Raw genomic sequence first — 13545 nt, forward strand, 5'->3', positions numbered from 1 at the left:
CAAAGCACAAGTGACTCAAACATTGGGAATAAAGAGCTGGATTTTCCGCCAATGGTTTCATCACCTACTGATGAGACACCAGAGGTGAAATCACCAAACCAGACCAGCTCACGATCTAAAAAGCGTCGGGGCAAAGATCCGCGGAGCCCCACCAAAGACAAACCTCCTGTAGACATTGTAAAGACCACAGAGCAGTATTCTGATAAAGAAAGACCCGACTCTTCTAGGGAGGCCGTAACCAAAACACCTAAAGTCCCTCCAAGTTTGGAGAAAGCAGCAGAAATTATGCAAAGCACAAAGAAAATATCAGACTCTCCACATGCGGACACAAAATTTCCTAAAGAAATTAAAAGCAAGGACGAGAAGCAGCATAGCTTAAATGAAGAGAAGACAGAGCGGACAGAGATTGACTCAAAAACGGAAGAGAAACTGAAAACAGCAAAGCAGCTTGGTCATGAGCGCTCAGAAGGAGAGGGGCAGAGGAACAGAGACGTGATTGTAAACACATCGTTTGGAGAATCAGGGAAACCAGATCCATCTGTGACAAAAGAAGAGAAACCACCGTCCCTGGAGGACTTGAAGGAGGCCAACGCTAAAGACTGCTCTGAGCCAGCCAATAACAGCACTACAGCTTCCAGGAGAGAAGCCATGCGAAACAGAGGGAGTGAGACGGATACGCTGGTCTTACCTGAGAAAAAAACTGAAAATACCTCTGAAAGTGAGCCAAAATCAGCACAAACACCATCCAAGACAAACCAAAATAGTACTGAAGTCAGTACATCAAAGCCAACCAAGCAGAATGAAGAAGAAGCAATTACAACAAAGACGACTAAACACGGTAAATCAAAGAACACCTCAGCTGTGAGACAGGAAGACACTACAGTTTTGCCAACCAATGATGGTAAAGAGAATCAGACTACAGAGTTAAACTCTGAATTGTCTGATCAGACTAAAGAAAACTCTACTACTACAAGTAGGACACCGGCAACACCAAACCCTACACTGGTCAAAGACCAAAATGAAAATACGGATGCCATAATTTCACCTCAAATTCCCTCTACAGAGGAAGGCGGTCTCAAAAGAGATGAGCCACCCCTACAAAAACCAATCAGAGAGCGGAGAAGAACAGAAAACACAGGCAGTGTCTAATAAAAGTGATTTACAACAGCCTAGCACTGATATTAAAAATGGAGGCACCAAGGAAACCCGGAGTGAAATCACCGGCACAGAAATTACATCTGTAATAAATGGAGATATACACACTGTGCAGGTGGAAGATCAGGTTTCTGACTCTTTTAAACAGTCTGGAGAAAATGCACTTTGCTCTAGCCTTGAAAATAAATCTGAAATATCAAAAAAGAAGCCCACTTCCTTGTCATCCAAAGCCTCTGAAACATGTACTGAGCAATCTGGCCAGGTCACCACTGAACCAGCCTCAAAAGATGATAAAGCTTTCGGTGATAACGAGAACACAACTTTGTCAAACTCAGCTAATAAAAAAACTAATAATGAAAAGACCACTCTTCCACCAACCTCTACCAATGTAATAACCACTCTTGAAAAACCAACAACTGTCGAAAAAAACACATCTCCACCAGCCTCAACCAATGAGAAAACCTCCACTTTGCCTACCTCAACTAAAGAAAATACTACAGGTCTATCAGCATCCACCGATGATGATGAAAACAAACCTCAACCAGCCTCAACTGATGAGACAATCTCTGTTTTGCCTGCCACAAGTAATGAACAGTCCACGCCTCCAACAGGATCAGCTAATGAACAGACCACGCCTCCAACAGCATCAGCTAATGAACAGACCACGCCTCCAACAGCATCAGCTAATGAACAGACCACGCCTCCAACAGGATCAGCTAATGAACAGACCACGCCTCCAACAGCATCAGCTAATGAACAGACCACGCCTCCAACAGCATCAGCTAATGAACAGACCACGCCTCCAACAGCATCAGCTAATGAACAGACCACGCCTCCAACAGGATCAGCTAACGAAAAGACCACCAATCCAACTGGATCAGCTAATGAACAGACCACGCCTCCAACAGCATCAGCTAATGAACAGACCACGCCTCCAACAGCATCAGCTAATGAACAGACCACGCCTCCAACTGGATCAGCTAATGAAAAAACCACACCTCCAACAGCATCAGCCAATGAAAAGACTACTCCCCCAGCAGAAGCATCAAATGAACAGACCACGCCCCTAAGGGGATCAACTACTGAACTGACCTCGCCTCCAACAGCATCAGGCATTGATTCAGCCACGCCTCTACCAGCACCAACCATTGAGACAACTTGCACAGTATCCGATAATGTACAAACCATACCATCTGCCTCATTAACCGTTAGGTCTCCCTCCACTTCATTAGGTATAGGTGATGACAAGAACAAATATCCATCAACATCAACCATTGAAACATTATCTACTTCATTAGCCTCCAGTGATGAAAAGAACAAACCTCCACCAGCCTCATCTAATGAAAAGGACACAACTCCATCAGAGTCAACTAGCAAAATGACAACTAATGAAAATACCATATCCCCACAAGCCTCAACCAATGGCACAACCTCCACTTTACCTGCCTCGCCTAAAGAAAAGACTACACCTCCACCAGCATCAACCACTGAGACACTCTCTGCTACATTAAGCTCCAGTGACGACATAAGCAAACTTCATCCAGCCTCAACTAATGAGACAGTCTCCGCTTTACCTGACTCAGCTAATGATAAGACAGTGCCTTCAACAGCCTCAACTAATGAAAAGAACACAGCTACAATAGAGTCAAGTAATAAATGGACAACTAATGAAGAGACCACATCTCCACAATCCTCAACCAATAAGACAACCTCCCAAAAAAAGACTGCTCACCTACCAGCATCAATCTCTGAGACAATCTCTGCTACATTAAGCTCCAATGATGACAAGAACAAACCTTCACCAACCTCAACTAATGAAAAAACTACATCTTCATTAGACTCCAAAGAGAGAACCACACCTCCACCAGCCTCAACTAATGATACAATCTCCACTTTGACTGGCCTGGCTAATGAAAAGAACACCCCTCCCGCAGCATTAGCCAATGAAAAAGCCAAACCTATACCAGGACCAACTATTGAGACAACCTCCACATTATCTGGCTCAGATAATGAAAAGACCACTCCATCTGCATCATCAACCATTGAGTTTGCCTCCTCTTTATTAGGCTCAGGTGATGATGCGACCAAACCACCATCAGTCTTAAATAATGACAAGACCACACCTCCACAAGCCACAACTAAAGAAAATGCTGCACCTCTACAATCTTCAACCAATCCACCAGTCTCCATTGATATCACTACTAAAAATGAAAAGACCACACCACTACCAACATCATCCCATTCCCCCCTAACCTCTATCAATGGAAATAATATAACTCCACTTCCTTCATCCAAAGAAAAGACAATATCACCACCAGACAATGATAGTAGCAAGGCCACACCTTCACCAGAAAAGCCCTTGGGTCCTGAAGTCTCAGCGAAAGAGATCTTCTCCATTAAATCTACAACTCCATCCACAAGAAAAAATGAATTTATCCTCAAACCCTTTCTCCTTCCACAAATCCCTGCTGCACCCGGAAGCTCCTCCCAAAGCAGGGACTCTCCATCTAGCTGGCTCGATGTGGATCACCAACGTCCTTTAAGGAAGAAGCTGTTGATTCCAGATCCCAAGCTGAGCTCCTCTGCGAGTGAGACCAACCTCCTGAACACATCGGGAGAGTTTGACCCAGATGACTTCATTGCAAATGTGAAAAGGCTAGCAATGCCATTCAATCTTCCCCTACGCAAACACAATAAACATCGTCTGCAAGCACCTCCGTTTGCCATGCCTGCCATCAAAGAAGACCACTTTGAGAAACCCTTTGATCCGGAGGAGTTCCAGTATGGCTTGAGGCGAAGGAGAGAATTCATTTTGGATTTGCCTTCAAGTTCAAAATCAAAGAGTCAAGCTGCAGAAGTCAAGGACGCAGAGATCAAACCAAAACGAGAGAGCATCCTCACGAGGTCCGTTATCTTTCAAAGAGCAAGGAAGGGGTCTGAAAAGGTAGAGGAAGAAAAAGTGGAGGGAACAGATGTAAATACAACAGAAAAACTGAAGCCAAAATCTCGTTTGGAGAGATGCTCTATCGTCAGCGTTTTACGCAGCCCCAGTAAAGGAAGACGAATGGAGTTTTTAAGCCCCACTGAGAGTCCTTCAGGTGCGCTGTTATCACCCAGCGATGGTCCTGGGTATACAGCACCTCCAGAATTACAGCTAGCCCCAACTATAGAACCAACCAAATTGGTCCCAATAGAGGAAACCCTAGTTAAGAATAACAGCCACGATACACTGTCTGGTTCTCAGGTTATTCTAAAATCTAGCTCGGACATTGGGCTTGCCATGACACCTGACCTCAAAACGTCTTCAAGAGACCACACAGTCTCTCTATTAAAAGACTCTAGTGGTAGCCAAGCTAGTTCCCAGGTTGTACCGACTCCTACGAAAGATGAACCTACTCTTGCACCTGACTTGAAAGCAAATTCAGTAGACCCTTCAGTCACCATGTTTACAGACACTAATGTTCCTACTCCCCCCAGTGATTCCCAGACCAGTTCCCAAGTTGTGCTGAAACCTATGAAAGATATTGGACCTACCCTGGCACCTGACTCGAAAACAACTTCAGCAGACCTTCCAATCACAATGTTAACAGACACTAATGCTCCTTCACCTAGTTGTACTCAGTCTGTTTCCCAGGATGATGGACTTGCCATGACACCTGACCTTAATGCCTCTACTCCTCCCAGTGGTTCCCAGACTGATTCCCAGGTTGTACTGAAACCCAGTACAGATGATGGACCTACACTGACAACTGACTTGAAAATAACTTCATTAGACCCTTCAATCACCACGTTAACAGACGCTAATACACCTCTGGCGCCTAGTTATATACAGTCTGGTTCACAGGATGATCTTAAAATTATCAAGGATGATGGACCTGCAATGATACCTGATCTCACAAAAACTTCAAGAGACCCCACAGTCACTATGTTTACAGACACTAATGAATCACTGCTTCTCAATTGTACCCAGACTGGTTCTGATGATGCCCTGAAAACAGCTACAGTAGATGTGAATGCTTCTCCACCATGTCCTTGCTTTGATGACATAATGTTGCCTTGTTTCCTGGAGAAATTTCTTCCTGAGGAACCTGAAAACGCTCAACCATCAAATAAGATCAACCCACTGGTCAGCCATCCCTCATTCATCACAATGACCACAGCAACAACACATACTTGCATACATTCATATCCTAAGCTAGTGCTAAGTGATGTTTTACAATAGAGTTGTTCTGTGTGTGTATATTTGTGTGTTCTGGTTAGATGGCTAGAGAAAGTGCCTCAGTTCCTGGTCTAGTGGATCTGAATAAGGCTGTTGACGTAGCTGAAGGGAAGATCCCAGAAGAGACGATTCCTCCGGCACCTGCAGTTCCAGCGGCTCAGATCCCTCAAGCTAAACCTCAGCGAAAACTTCCAAATGTATGAGTCCATAACAAATGCGTATTTTCTTTGTAAATGCTAAATATAATTATGTTCATAGCTGCAATAGCTCTGCATGCCAGCTTGTTATTCATGCGTGTCCATATTTGTACATGACGATGTGGGAGATTTGAAGTTTGTTGAACAAAACTTGTTCAACTTGTTGAACCTTTGAACAGGGTAAAATCTTTGGGTTATCATTGGCTCATGTTTTTGACAGTTTGTCTGTTTGGTTAAATATTCTGAAACATTTGCAATCCAATAACCTGCATTACTCTCTTAACCACAGCGTTTTGTCTTTCAGATTCCAGCTTCTCGCGGAATCCACCGGCGTCCTGGAAAGGTTTGCAAGAATTTCAAACCCTTGAACTATCAGAGAATTTCATACCTGTAAACCTGCTCTATTTGCATAACATGAGCAAAGTTGATTTTATTTATGCTTTAAACATGCAAGTAAAAATATGTGACATCTTGGGCCCTAATTTGACGTTTTGTGGCCGTCAGATTGTGATATTTGAGCACCATCAGTTCAGCGGTCAGTCCTTTGAGTTCTACAGGGATCAACCTGATTCCACACACATCAAACTGTCCAGTGTCATATCTGTTAAAGTGGTCAGAGGATGGTAAGTGGCATCTATGGTGAACAAATACTGGGCCTTTCAGTTGAATAGATTTAACTGTGCATTTTGGCCTCTCGTAGCTGGATATTATATGAGAAACCGGGATTTGAGGGACGATGCATCCCTCTGGAAGAGGAAGGAGTTATAGAACTGCCCAATCAATGGACAGAAGAGGGTGAAGAAACATCTGCCCCTGTGGTCATTGGCTCAATTCGACTGGCTGTCATAGTATGTGACCTTCTTGAAATTATTGTTTTGAACACAATAACCAAAGGTCAAAAGAGATGGGAGTGACTGCTGTGTTTTCCTGTATGTTTCTGCAGGACTACACTCCTCCCCGGATAGAGCTGTTCACCGAGCCCGCTGGAATGGGCAGAAGCTCTGAGTTTGTGGATGAAACTGTGGAAGTGGGCAGTTTTAACCGTCCTCAGAGCACCGGCTCCATCAAAGTCCACAGTGGCCTGTAAGTTCTGCTCGGACCTTGAGCGTTTACTGGGGTGTGTGTTGTCAATGTGAAGCTCTTGACTTGCACATCTTTACTGAGTGCTTACAAACAATTTATCATGATTCATTTTCTGTTTTGGAGAACTGGGCAAGTTACCTTTCAATACCTTTCAATTTCAATACTCTATGTCTCTATTTAGGCATTAATTTGTACATATGTTGTTAAATGAATAGGCATCCGAACATTCAAACATCAAAAGAAAGAACCAGGTATTTGCTGGTTAACAAAAGCATTTTATTCTAGCTTCATTATTTTTAGTAAACACTTGAATGTGGGCAAGTTTCATAAAAACAAAAACAAATGAATAAATAAATAAATAACATTTAGAACCAAAGGCAGAAAAAAAGACTATGAATGAATTACAGCATCCCAAAATGCTTGGCCGTCGTTAACTCTTCATGGGTCATAATTGTATAATTCCAAAACGTTACACAGTTTTGATGCTGTTTTTTGTCTGATTCGTGACATTACATGTGGAAGCATCTGTTGTTTTGGGATAGCGCCCCCTAATGCACAACAATGAAAACATGGATTTCCAGAGTAGCTGTAGCTCAGATATATTTACATTTTTTTTAATTATAAGTCAAGTATACTTAAATATTATTCTGCTCATTATCTGGCAACCCTGGGTCAAGACATACCTCCTTCCCTGTGATTTCTTGTATTACACATTTAAATATGTTATTTACTATTTATTCAGTTCAGTTCTGTACACACTGTAAATGCGGTTGCCAGTACCAGATTTTATCTGAAATCAATACGGTTGTAGAATGCGGTCGTCACACTTAAATTATCTTAAATAACTGAACTGTGCACATACAGAACAAGAGTTAAGTACTAAACTGTATGTACAGTGCAAAGACCGTGTTGTGAGAACATAATGACTGGATTCCTGATGATGATTCATGAGTATGTTATGCTTCATGAGAGCGTTTGAGTCACAGCATTAGTCACGCTGAGCCATATAAACAATATCAGAACCCTGCACTCAGACTATAGCACAAAAACTCATTCTGATGCTCTCAGTAGTGTTTATAACAGACAGAAAGAGGAAAATAGCATGCTAATAATTATTAAAGTGGCAGATACAGACACTTCAGTCACACACAATACTTGGAAACTCTAGATATATTGTTTTTGTGTGTGTGTGTGTGTGTGTGTGTGTGTGTGTGTGTGTGTGTGTGTGTGTGTGTGACAAAAACACAGAGGAAAGACAGGAATAATCAGGAAAAGGGCAGAATGGCAGATGAAAGCTATGGCAGGAATGTAAGCAGGAATAGAAAGAGAAAATCACAGATTGTTGAGGAGGGTGGAGGTGAATGATTTACAGCAGCAGAACACAACAACAACAACCAGGAATATTTACAGAACAACATATTCATATTTGTTTGTTTTAAGTCAAAATAGCATTTAATGGAATAGGTCAGTTGTGTTTGTTTATGTAGTCTGTCTCTCTGTAGATTCTGTTGAGAGATGAAGTAGATAAAAACCACTGAAGGTGATCTCGGTCAGGTGATCAGGTGACGGATGATTGACAGCTGTCGTCTCTGCTCTGCAGGTGGATGGTTTACAGTGATCCAGGTTTCCAGGGTCTGCTGGCGGTTCTGGAGGCCGGAGAGTATCCGTTCCCGGAGGCCTGGGGTTTCCCGTCGCCCGTGGTCGGCTCTCTGAGACCTTTGAGAATGGTACGAATCACACCGTAGTGTTATTCACCCGTCTGCAGTCATCACGCAGTGTGTCACCAGAACTCTGCTTGTTTTCCAGGGCGCTCTGAAGGTCGAGAATCCAAACGCAGTCAAGGTTTGTGAGTTTCAGTGACTTCTCTTCCTCAGTATGTTTTGTCATGTCTTACAGGACAAATATTGAAAACATACATTTACCGCAGAAGCACAGTGACTGAATATATACGAATACATTAGATTTATGTGTTTATGCTTAAAACAAAAACAAATATCAGAGTCAGAAAAATCAACTGAATTCAAAGGGAAAACAAGTTTATTTACCCCATTGGCAGATATTTGTTCTTGTTTTGCACTTAAACGTACTTAATTTTGATACATTTTTTCGTAAGACTTAGTTTCCTGATTTAAGAGTGCTAGATATTTGTACCAGAAATGGTTAACACTGACTCAGAGTGTGATTTCTTCATGGCTCGGTGTCTCAGGCCGTGTTGTATGAGAAGGCCGGTCTGGAGGGCCGATGCATGGAGGTTCAGGGAGACGTCTTCTCCTTCACCAGGACAGAAACAGACCCGAGCGACCCGGACGATCACGGACTGAACTGTGTGGAATCACTCAAGATCCTCGGAGGCCTGTGAGTCCTGAACCCAGAGGTTTATCCTCAGTATTTATGTCTTGTTTTCCATTGCAAACATTCAAACGTCCTTAAAACAACTAACATTGTTTATCGAGCAAAATGACTGAAAAGTCTTAAAAAGTGATCGAAAAATAAATTCAGCCATTGGCAGATATTCATTCTTGTTTTGAGCATAAACTCACTTCATTTTGATCCCTTTTTAAGAAAACAAGTCTTGAAGTAATTTTGCTTCTCAAGTAAAAGTTTCTTTTAAAGAGGTCATGAAATGCCTTTTTTTAATTATTTTATATTTCCGGAGTTGCGCTTATAATCTTAGTATGGTTTCTTCATCAAAGAATGTTAGTTCTGAGCTCTGAAACTTACAGTGTTTTTATTTCAGAGCAACCTCTCATGTGTATTATATTATATTATTATATAACAGTTCGATTTTTTAATTAATCAAACCTTTCAAGGGTGTTGTAGATACTTGCACTCTAAAACAAGACAAAATACTGAATAAGAATTAGCATTTTCTGCATTCTTTTCTCAACTGTCATTACTTTTTTGAAAAAAGTATCTCAGATATTTTCTTGTGAATTTAAAGTAACTCATTACTTGAAAAAGTAATCTGATTATGTAACTAGCGTTACTTGTAAGGCGTTATATTACTAGTTACTTTTAAAAAGAAGTAATCTGATTACGTAACTTGAATAACTTGTACTTGCATTGTTACTAGTTAATTGTAGCAAGTAATCTGATTACATAACTAGTGTTATTAGTAATGTTACATTACTAGTCACTTGTAAAAAGTAAGCTGACTGCATAACTAGCGTTACTTGTAGTGCATTGTTACTAGTTACTGTAAAAAAATAATCTGATTACGTAACTAGCATTACTTGCAATACGTAACATTACTAGTTACTGTGAAAAAATAATTTGATTATGTAACTAGTGTTACTTGTAAGGCGTTAGATTACTAGTTACTTGTAAAAAAAGTAATCTGATTACGTAACTTGAATTACTTGTAGTGCATTGTTACTAGTTAATTGTAACAAGTAATCTGATTACATAACTAGCATTGCTTGTAATATGTTACATTACTGGTTACTGTAAAAAAGTAATTTGATTATGTTACTAGTGTTACTTGTAAGGCGTTAGATTACTAGTTACTTGTAAAAAAAAAAAGTAATCCGATTATGGAACTTGAATTACTTGTAGTGCATTGTTACTAGTTAATTGTAACAAGTAATCTGATTACGTAACTAGCATAACTTGTAATGCATTACGTTACTAGTTACTGTGAAAAAGTAATCCGATTACGTAACTAGCATTATTTGTAATGCGTTATGTTACTAGTTACTTCTTGTAACTAATCTGATCAAGTAGTGTTATTTGTAATGTGTTACTCCCGACACTGCTGTTGGATGCTTTACTCTCTTCTCGTCTCAGGTGGGTGGGATACGATGACGAAGGTTTCGAGGGGCAGCAGTTCGTTCTGGAGGAAGGAGAGTATTTGGACTGGACAGACTGGGGCGGAACGGGGGAACAACTCCTCTCTCTACGGCCCGTTTTCATGGTGAGTCTCATCTTTACTAGCCATCGGTCACCACGCTTCACTAGCTGGGTGAATAGTCATGTTGTGCTTAAGCTGTAAGAGCGTTTGATGAGTTCTGAAGCTTAAAACTCAAGGATAATGTATTTTTACTTCAAATTTCATGTTTAAATTCAGTATGTTACTTTTTGTTTCTTTGTAATAATTTGTGAAACGTATTTGCAATTTCTGAGTGGAAAATATTTTAAAGTAAATCATTCACCGGATTTGTCTAGTGGACTACCTCCTGAGATTTTACAATTACATTTAATCATTTAGCAGAAGCTTTTATCCAATGCAACTTACAAATGAGGACAATGGAAGTAATCAAAACTAACAAAAGAACAATGATATGCAAGTGCTATAACAGGTTTTTATATTATTATATTAATAGAATAGAAAAACAATAGAGCAAGCTAGTGTTAGAGAACTTTTTTGTTAATTGTCTAATAAATAAAAAGAAAACAGATAGAATACAAAAAGATTAGAAATGCTAGTCTTAATTTTTTTAAAGAAATCAATTTGTGTGCAAGTCTAAAAGGGACAATTTTTTTTGTAAGTATAGAATTAGAATAGAGAGTGCTAGTGTTAGAGGGTCAGATAACGTTTCTTGAAGATGTGGATTGAGTTGTGCAGGTCATTCAACCCGGAGGGAACTTAATGAAAGAGTCTGTGAAAGTCTGGATGGTGAAATTGTGATGGAACGATGGGTTTGCTGGAATCACAAGCAGTTCTGTCTTGGCAAGGTTAAGCTGAAGGTGATGGTCCATCATCCAGGAAGAAATGTCAGTTAGACAAGCTGAGATGTGAATAGCTACCGTCGGATCATCAGGATGGAATGAGAGGTAGAGTTGAGTGTCATCAGCATAGCAGTGGTATGAAAAGCCATGTTTCTGAATGACAGAACCTAATGATGCCATGTAGACAGAGAAGAGAAGCGGTCCAAGAACCGAGCCCTGAGGCACCCCAGTAGTTAGATGTTGTGGCTTAGACACCTCACCTCTCCAAGATACTTTGAAGGACCTATCTGATAGGTAAGACTCAAACCATTGAAGTGTGGTTCCTGAGATGCTCTTTGCCAGTAGGGTTGATAGGAGGATCTGGTGATTAACCGTGTCAAAAGCAGCGGACAGATCAAGCAGGATAAGTACTGAAGATTTGGATTCTGCTCTTGCCAGTCTTAGAGCTTCAACAACTGAGAGCAAGGCCGTCTCAGCTGAATGTCCACTTCTGAAGCCAGATTGGTTGCTGTCAAGGAGGTTGCTGTGTGTGAGAAAGGAAGAGACTTGGTTGAACACAGCTCGTTCAAGTGTTTTGGCAATGAAATGGAGGAAGGAAAACCAGTCTGTGGTTCTCTAAAAGAGATGGGGGTGGGTTCTTAAGTAGTGGAGTTATACGAGTTTGTCAAAATGACAATGAAAGAACACCAATGTGGAGGGATGTGTTAATGATTTGAGTGAGCGCAGGTAAAACTGGTACAACAGGTATAACTGCAACAGGTACAACTTTTAGGTTAGTAGTTAATTTGGTCTTCATATTTTGTAAAAGCCAAGTTAATTTTGCATTATTTACCAGGTAATGAAACATTTAAAAAAAATTAAAACATTTTAATCTTAAATGTATTTTACTTTAACAAAAACTAATAAAATATAAAGTAATATATACATTTATGTAATGTTTATATTATATTATGTGTATGTGTATATATATATATTTATATATATATTTATATTTATATATATATATATATATATATTATATATATATATATATAATATTATGACTGGGGCAATGTTAACAAGTTATTAATGCATTAATTAACTAATGCAGATAATTATTTTATCGCATTTTAATTTAAGTGTTTTAAATTTAAAGCAAATTTTAGTTTAATTTATTTTTATATGAGTTAATTAATAATAGCTGTTCATCAGCTAACAAACCCCAGTTTGTGGAATTGTTCCTGTTTTGTAAGTCACTTTGTAAGCGTTCTGCTAAATGCATGAATGTAAATAGGAAATTCTGACTTCCCATTTAAAGCACCGGTGTGTGCAGCCATTAAAACACTGAGTGCTCTGCTCTGTTCTGCTCTGTCCAGCTGTTGAACTCATAAACACATGCTGTGTAAACATGTCTAAGAAACACACCTGTGATCGGGGTCAGGTGAACCCCAAACTGAGTTACTGATTTAGGATCAGTTCAGAAATTTTTACACATCTCTTGATCTCCATCAGTCATTATTACTACAAATAGTAAACAGCCAAACGCGTTACACAACCTCCATCAGCGTATACCTGCGGTGTTTATGAGCTATGGACACACAATAGCAGGAAATTACCGAACCAGAGCCAGCGCCGAACACATGCCAACTGCTAATGCAACTAAAGGCTGTGAAATGCTTTGTTTTTCAGGATTTCTCCTCCCCTCATATGAAGATGTTTAGTGAGCCGGACTTCTCAGAGCGCGGCGTCTGCATGGACCTCCTGGAGCCGATGGATAACGCCATGAACACACGCTACGGCCCGCAGACGCGCTCCATCGAGGTCCTGGCCGGAGTGTGAGTCACTTTCCTCATTACAGAGACCAGACGTAAAAACACACCATGGAGAATTTGGTTTTTAATAACTTATAAACCATTAAAGAGCTGCAGGATTGTTAATCGATGGTGCCTGTTTCTGTTTAAACCACCAGTTTGCATATCAAATTTAATGGCTGAATTTGTGCCAAAAAACTACATTACCCATGATGCTATATGAGAAAATTCCACCAATCAGAGAGTAACTGAGAGCAAATTCACTCCCATGAAGCATTGTGGGATTGTGAGGAAAAAGACATAATTGTGAACTTAAAAGTTATTTTTTTTGTGTCAAAAACAAAAACAGAACAAAACATAAAACTAAATTGACAGCATATAACGGCTGAATTTGTGGTGGAAAACTACATTACCCATAATGCTGTGTGTAACA

At 40.2% G+C, this 13545-nt stretch overlaps 1 protein-coding gene across 1 annotated transcript; it reads left to right on the plus strand.

Annotated features, from left to right (window-relative positions):
• The first annotated feature begins 947 nt into the window (after positions 1-947).
• Positions 948-13174, plus strand: LOC113064646 (mucin-17-like). The gene is made up of 11 exons (XM_026235472.1): positions 948-5281; positions 5416-5571; positions 5876-5914; positions 6076-6194; positions 6272-6419; positions 6515-6654; positions 8255-8381; positions 8461-8496; positions 8861-9009; positions 10441-10567; positions 12991-13174. Exons 1-11 carry the CDS (start codon positions 1085-1087, stop codon positions 13138-13140), a joined length of 5388 nt encoding a protein of 1795 aa, XP_026091257.1. The 5' UTR covers positions 948-1084; the 3' UTR covers positions 13141-13174.
• The last annotated feature ends 371 nt before the right edge of the window (positions 13175-13545 follow it).

The sequence above is a fragment of the Carassius auratus genome, chromosome 4 (genome assembly GCF_003368295.1).
Source record: "Carassius auratus strain Wakin chromosome 4, ASM336829v1, whole genome shotgun sequence".
NCBI classification, from domain to species: Eukaryota; Metazoa; Chordata; class Actinopteri; order Cypriniformes; family Cyprinidae; genus Carassius; species Carassius auratus.

Coding starts and splice junctions, on each gene's coding strand:
- LOC113064646 (XM_026235472.1), top strand. CDS start 1,085: ATGAGCCACCCCTACAAAAACCAATCAGAGAGCGGAGAAGAACAGAAA. Junction 5,282..5,415: donor CAAATAAGATCAACCCACTG/GTCAGCCATCCC, acceptor TGTTCTGGTTAG/ATGGCTAGAGAAAGTGCCTC. Junction 5,572..5,875: donor CTCAGCGAAAACTTCCAAAT/GTATGAGTCCAT, acceptor TTTGTCTTTCAG/ATTCCAGCTTCTCGCGGAAT.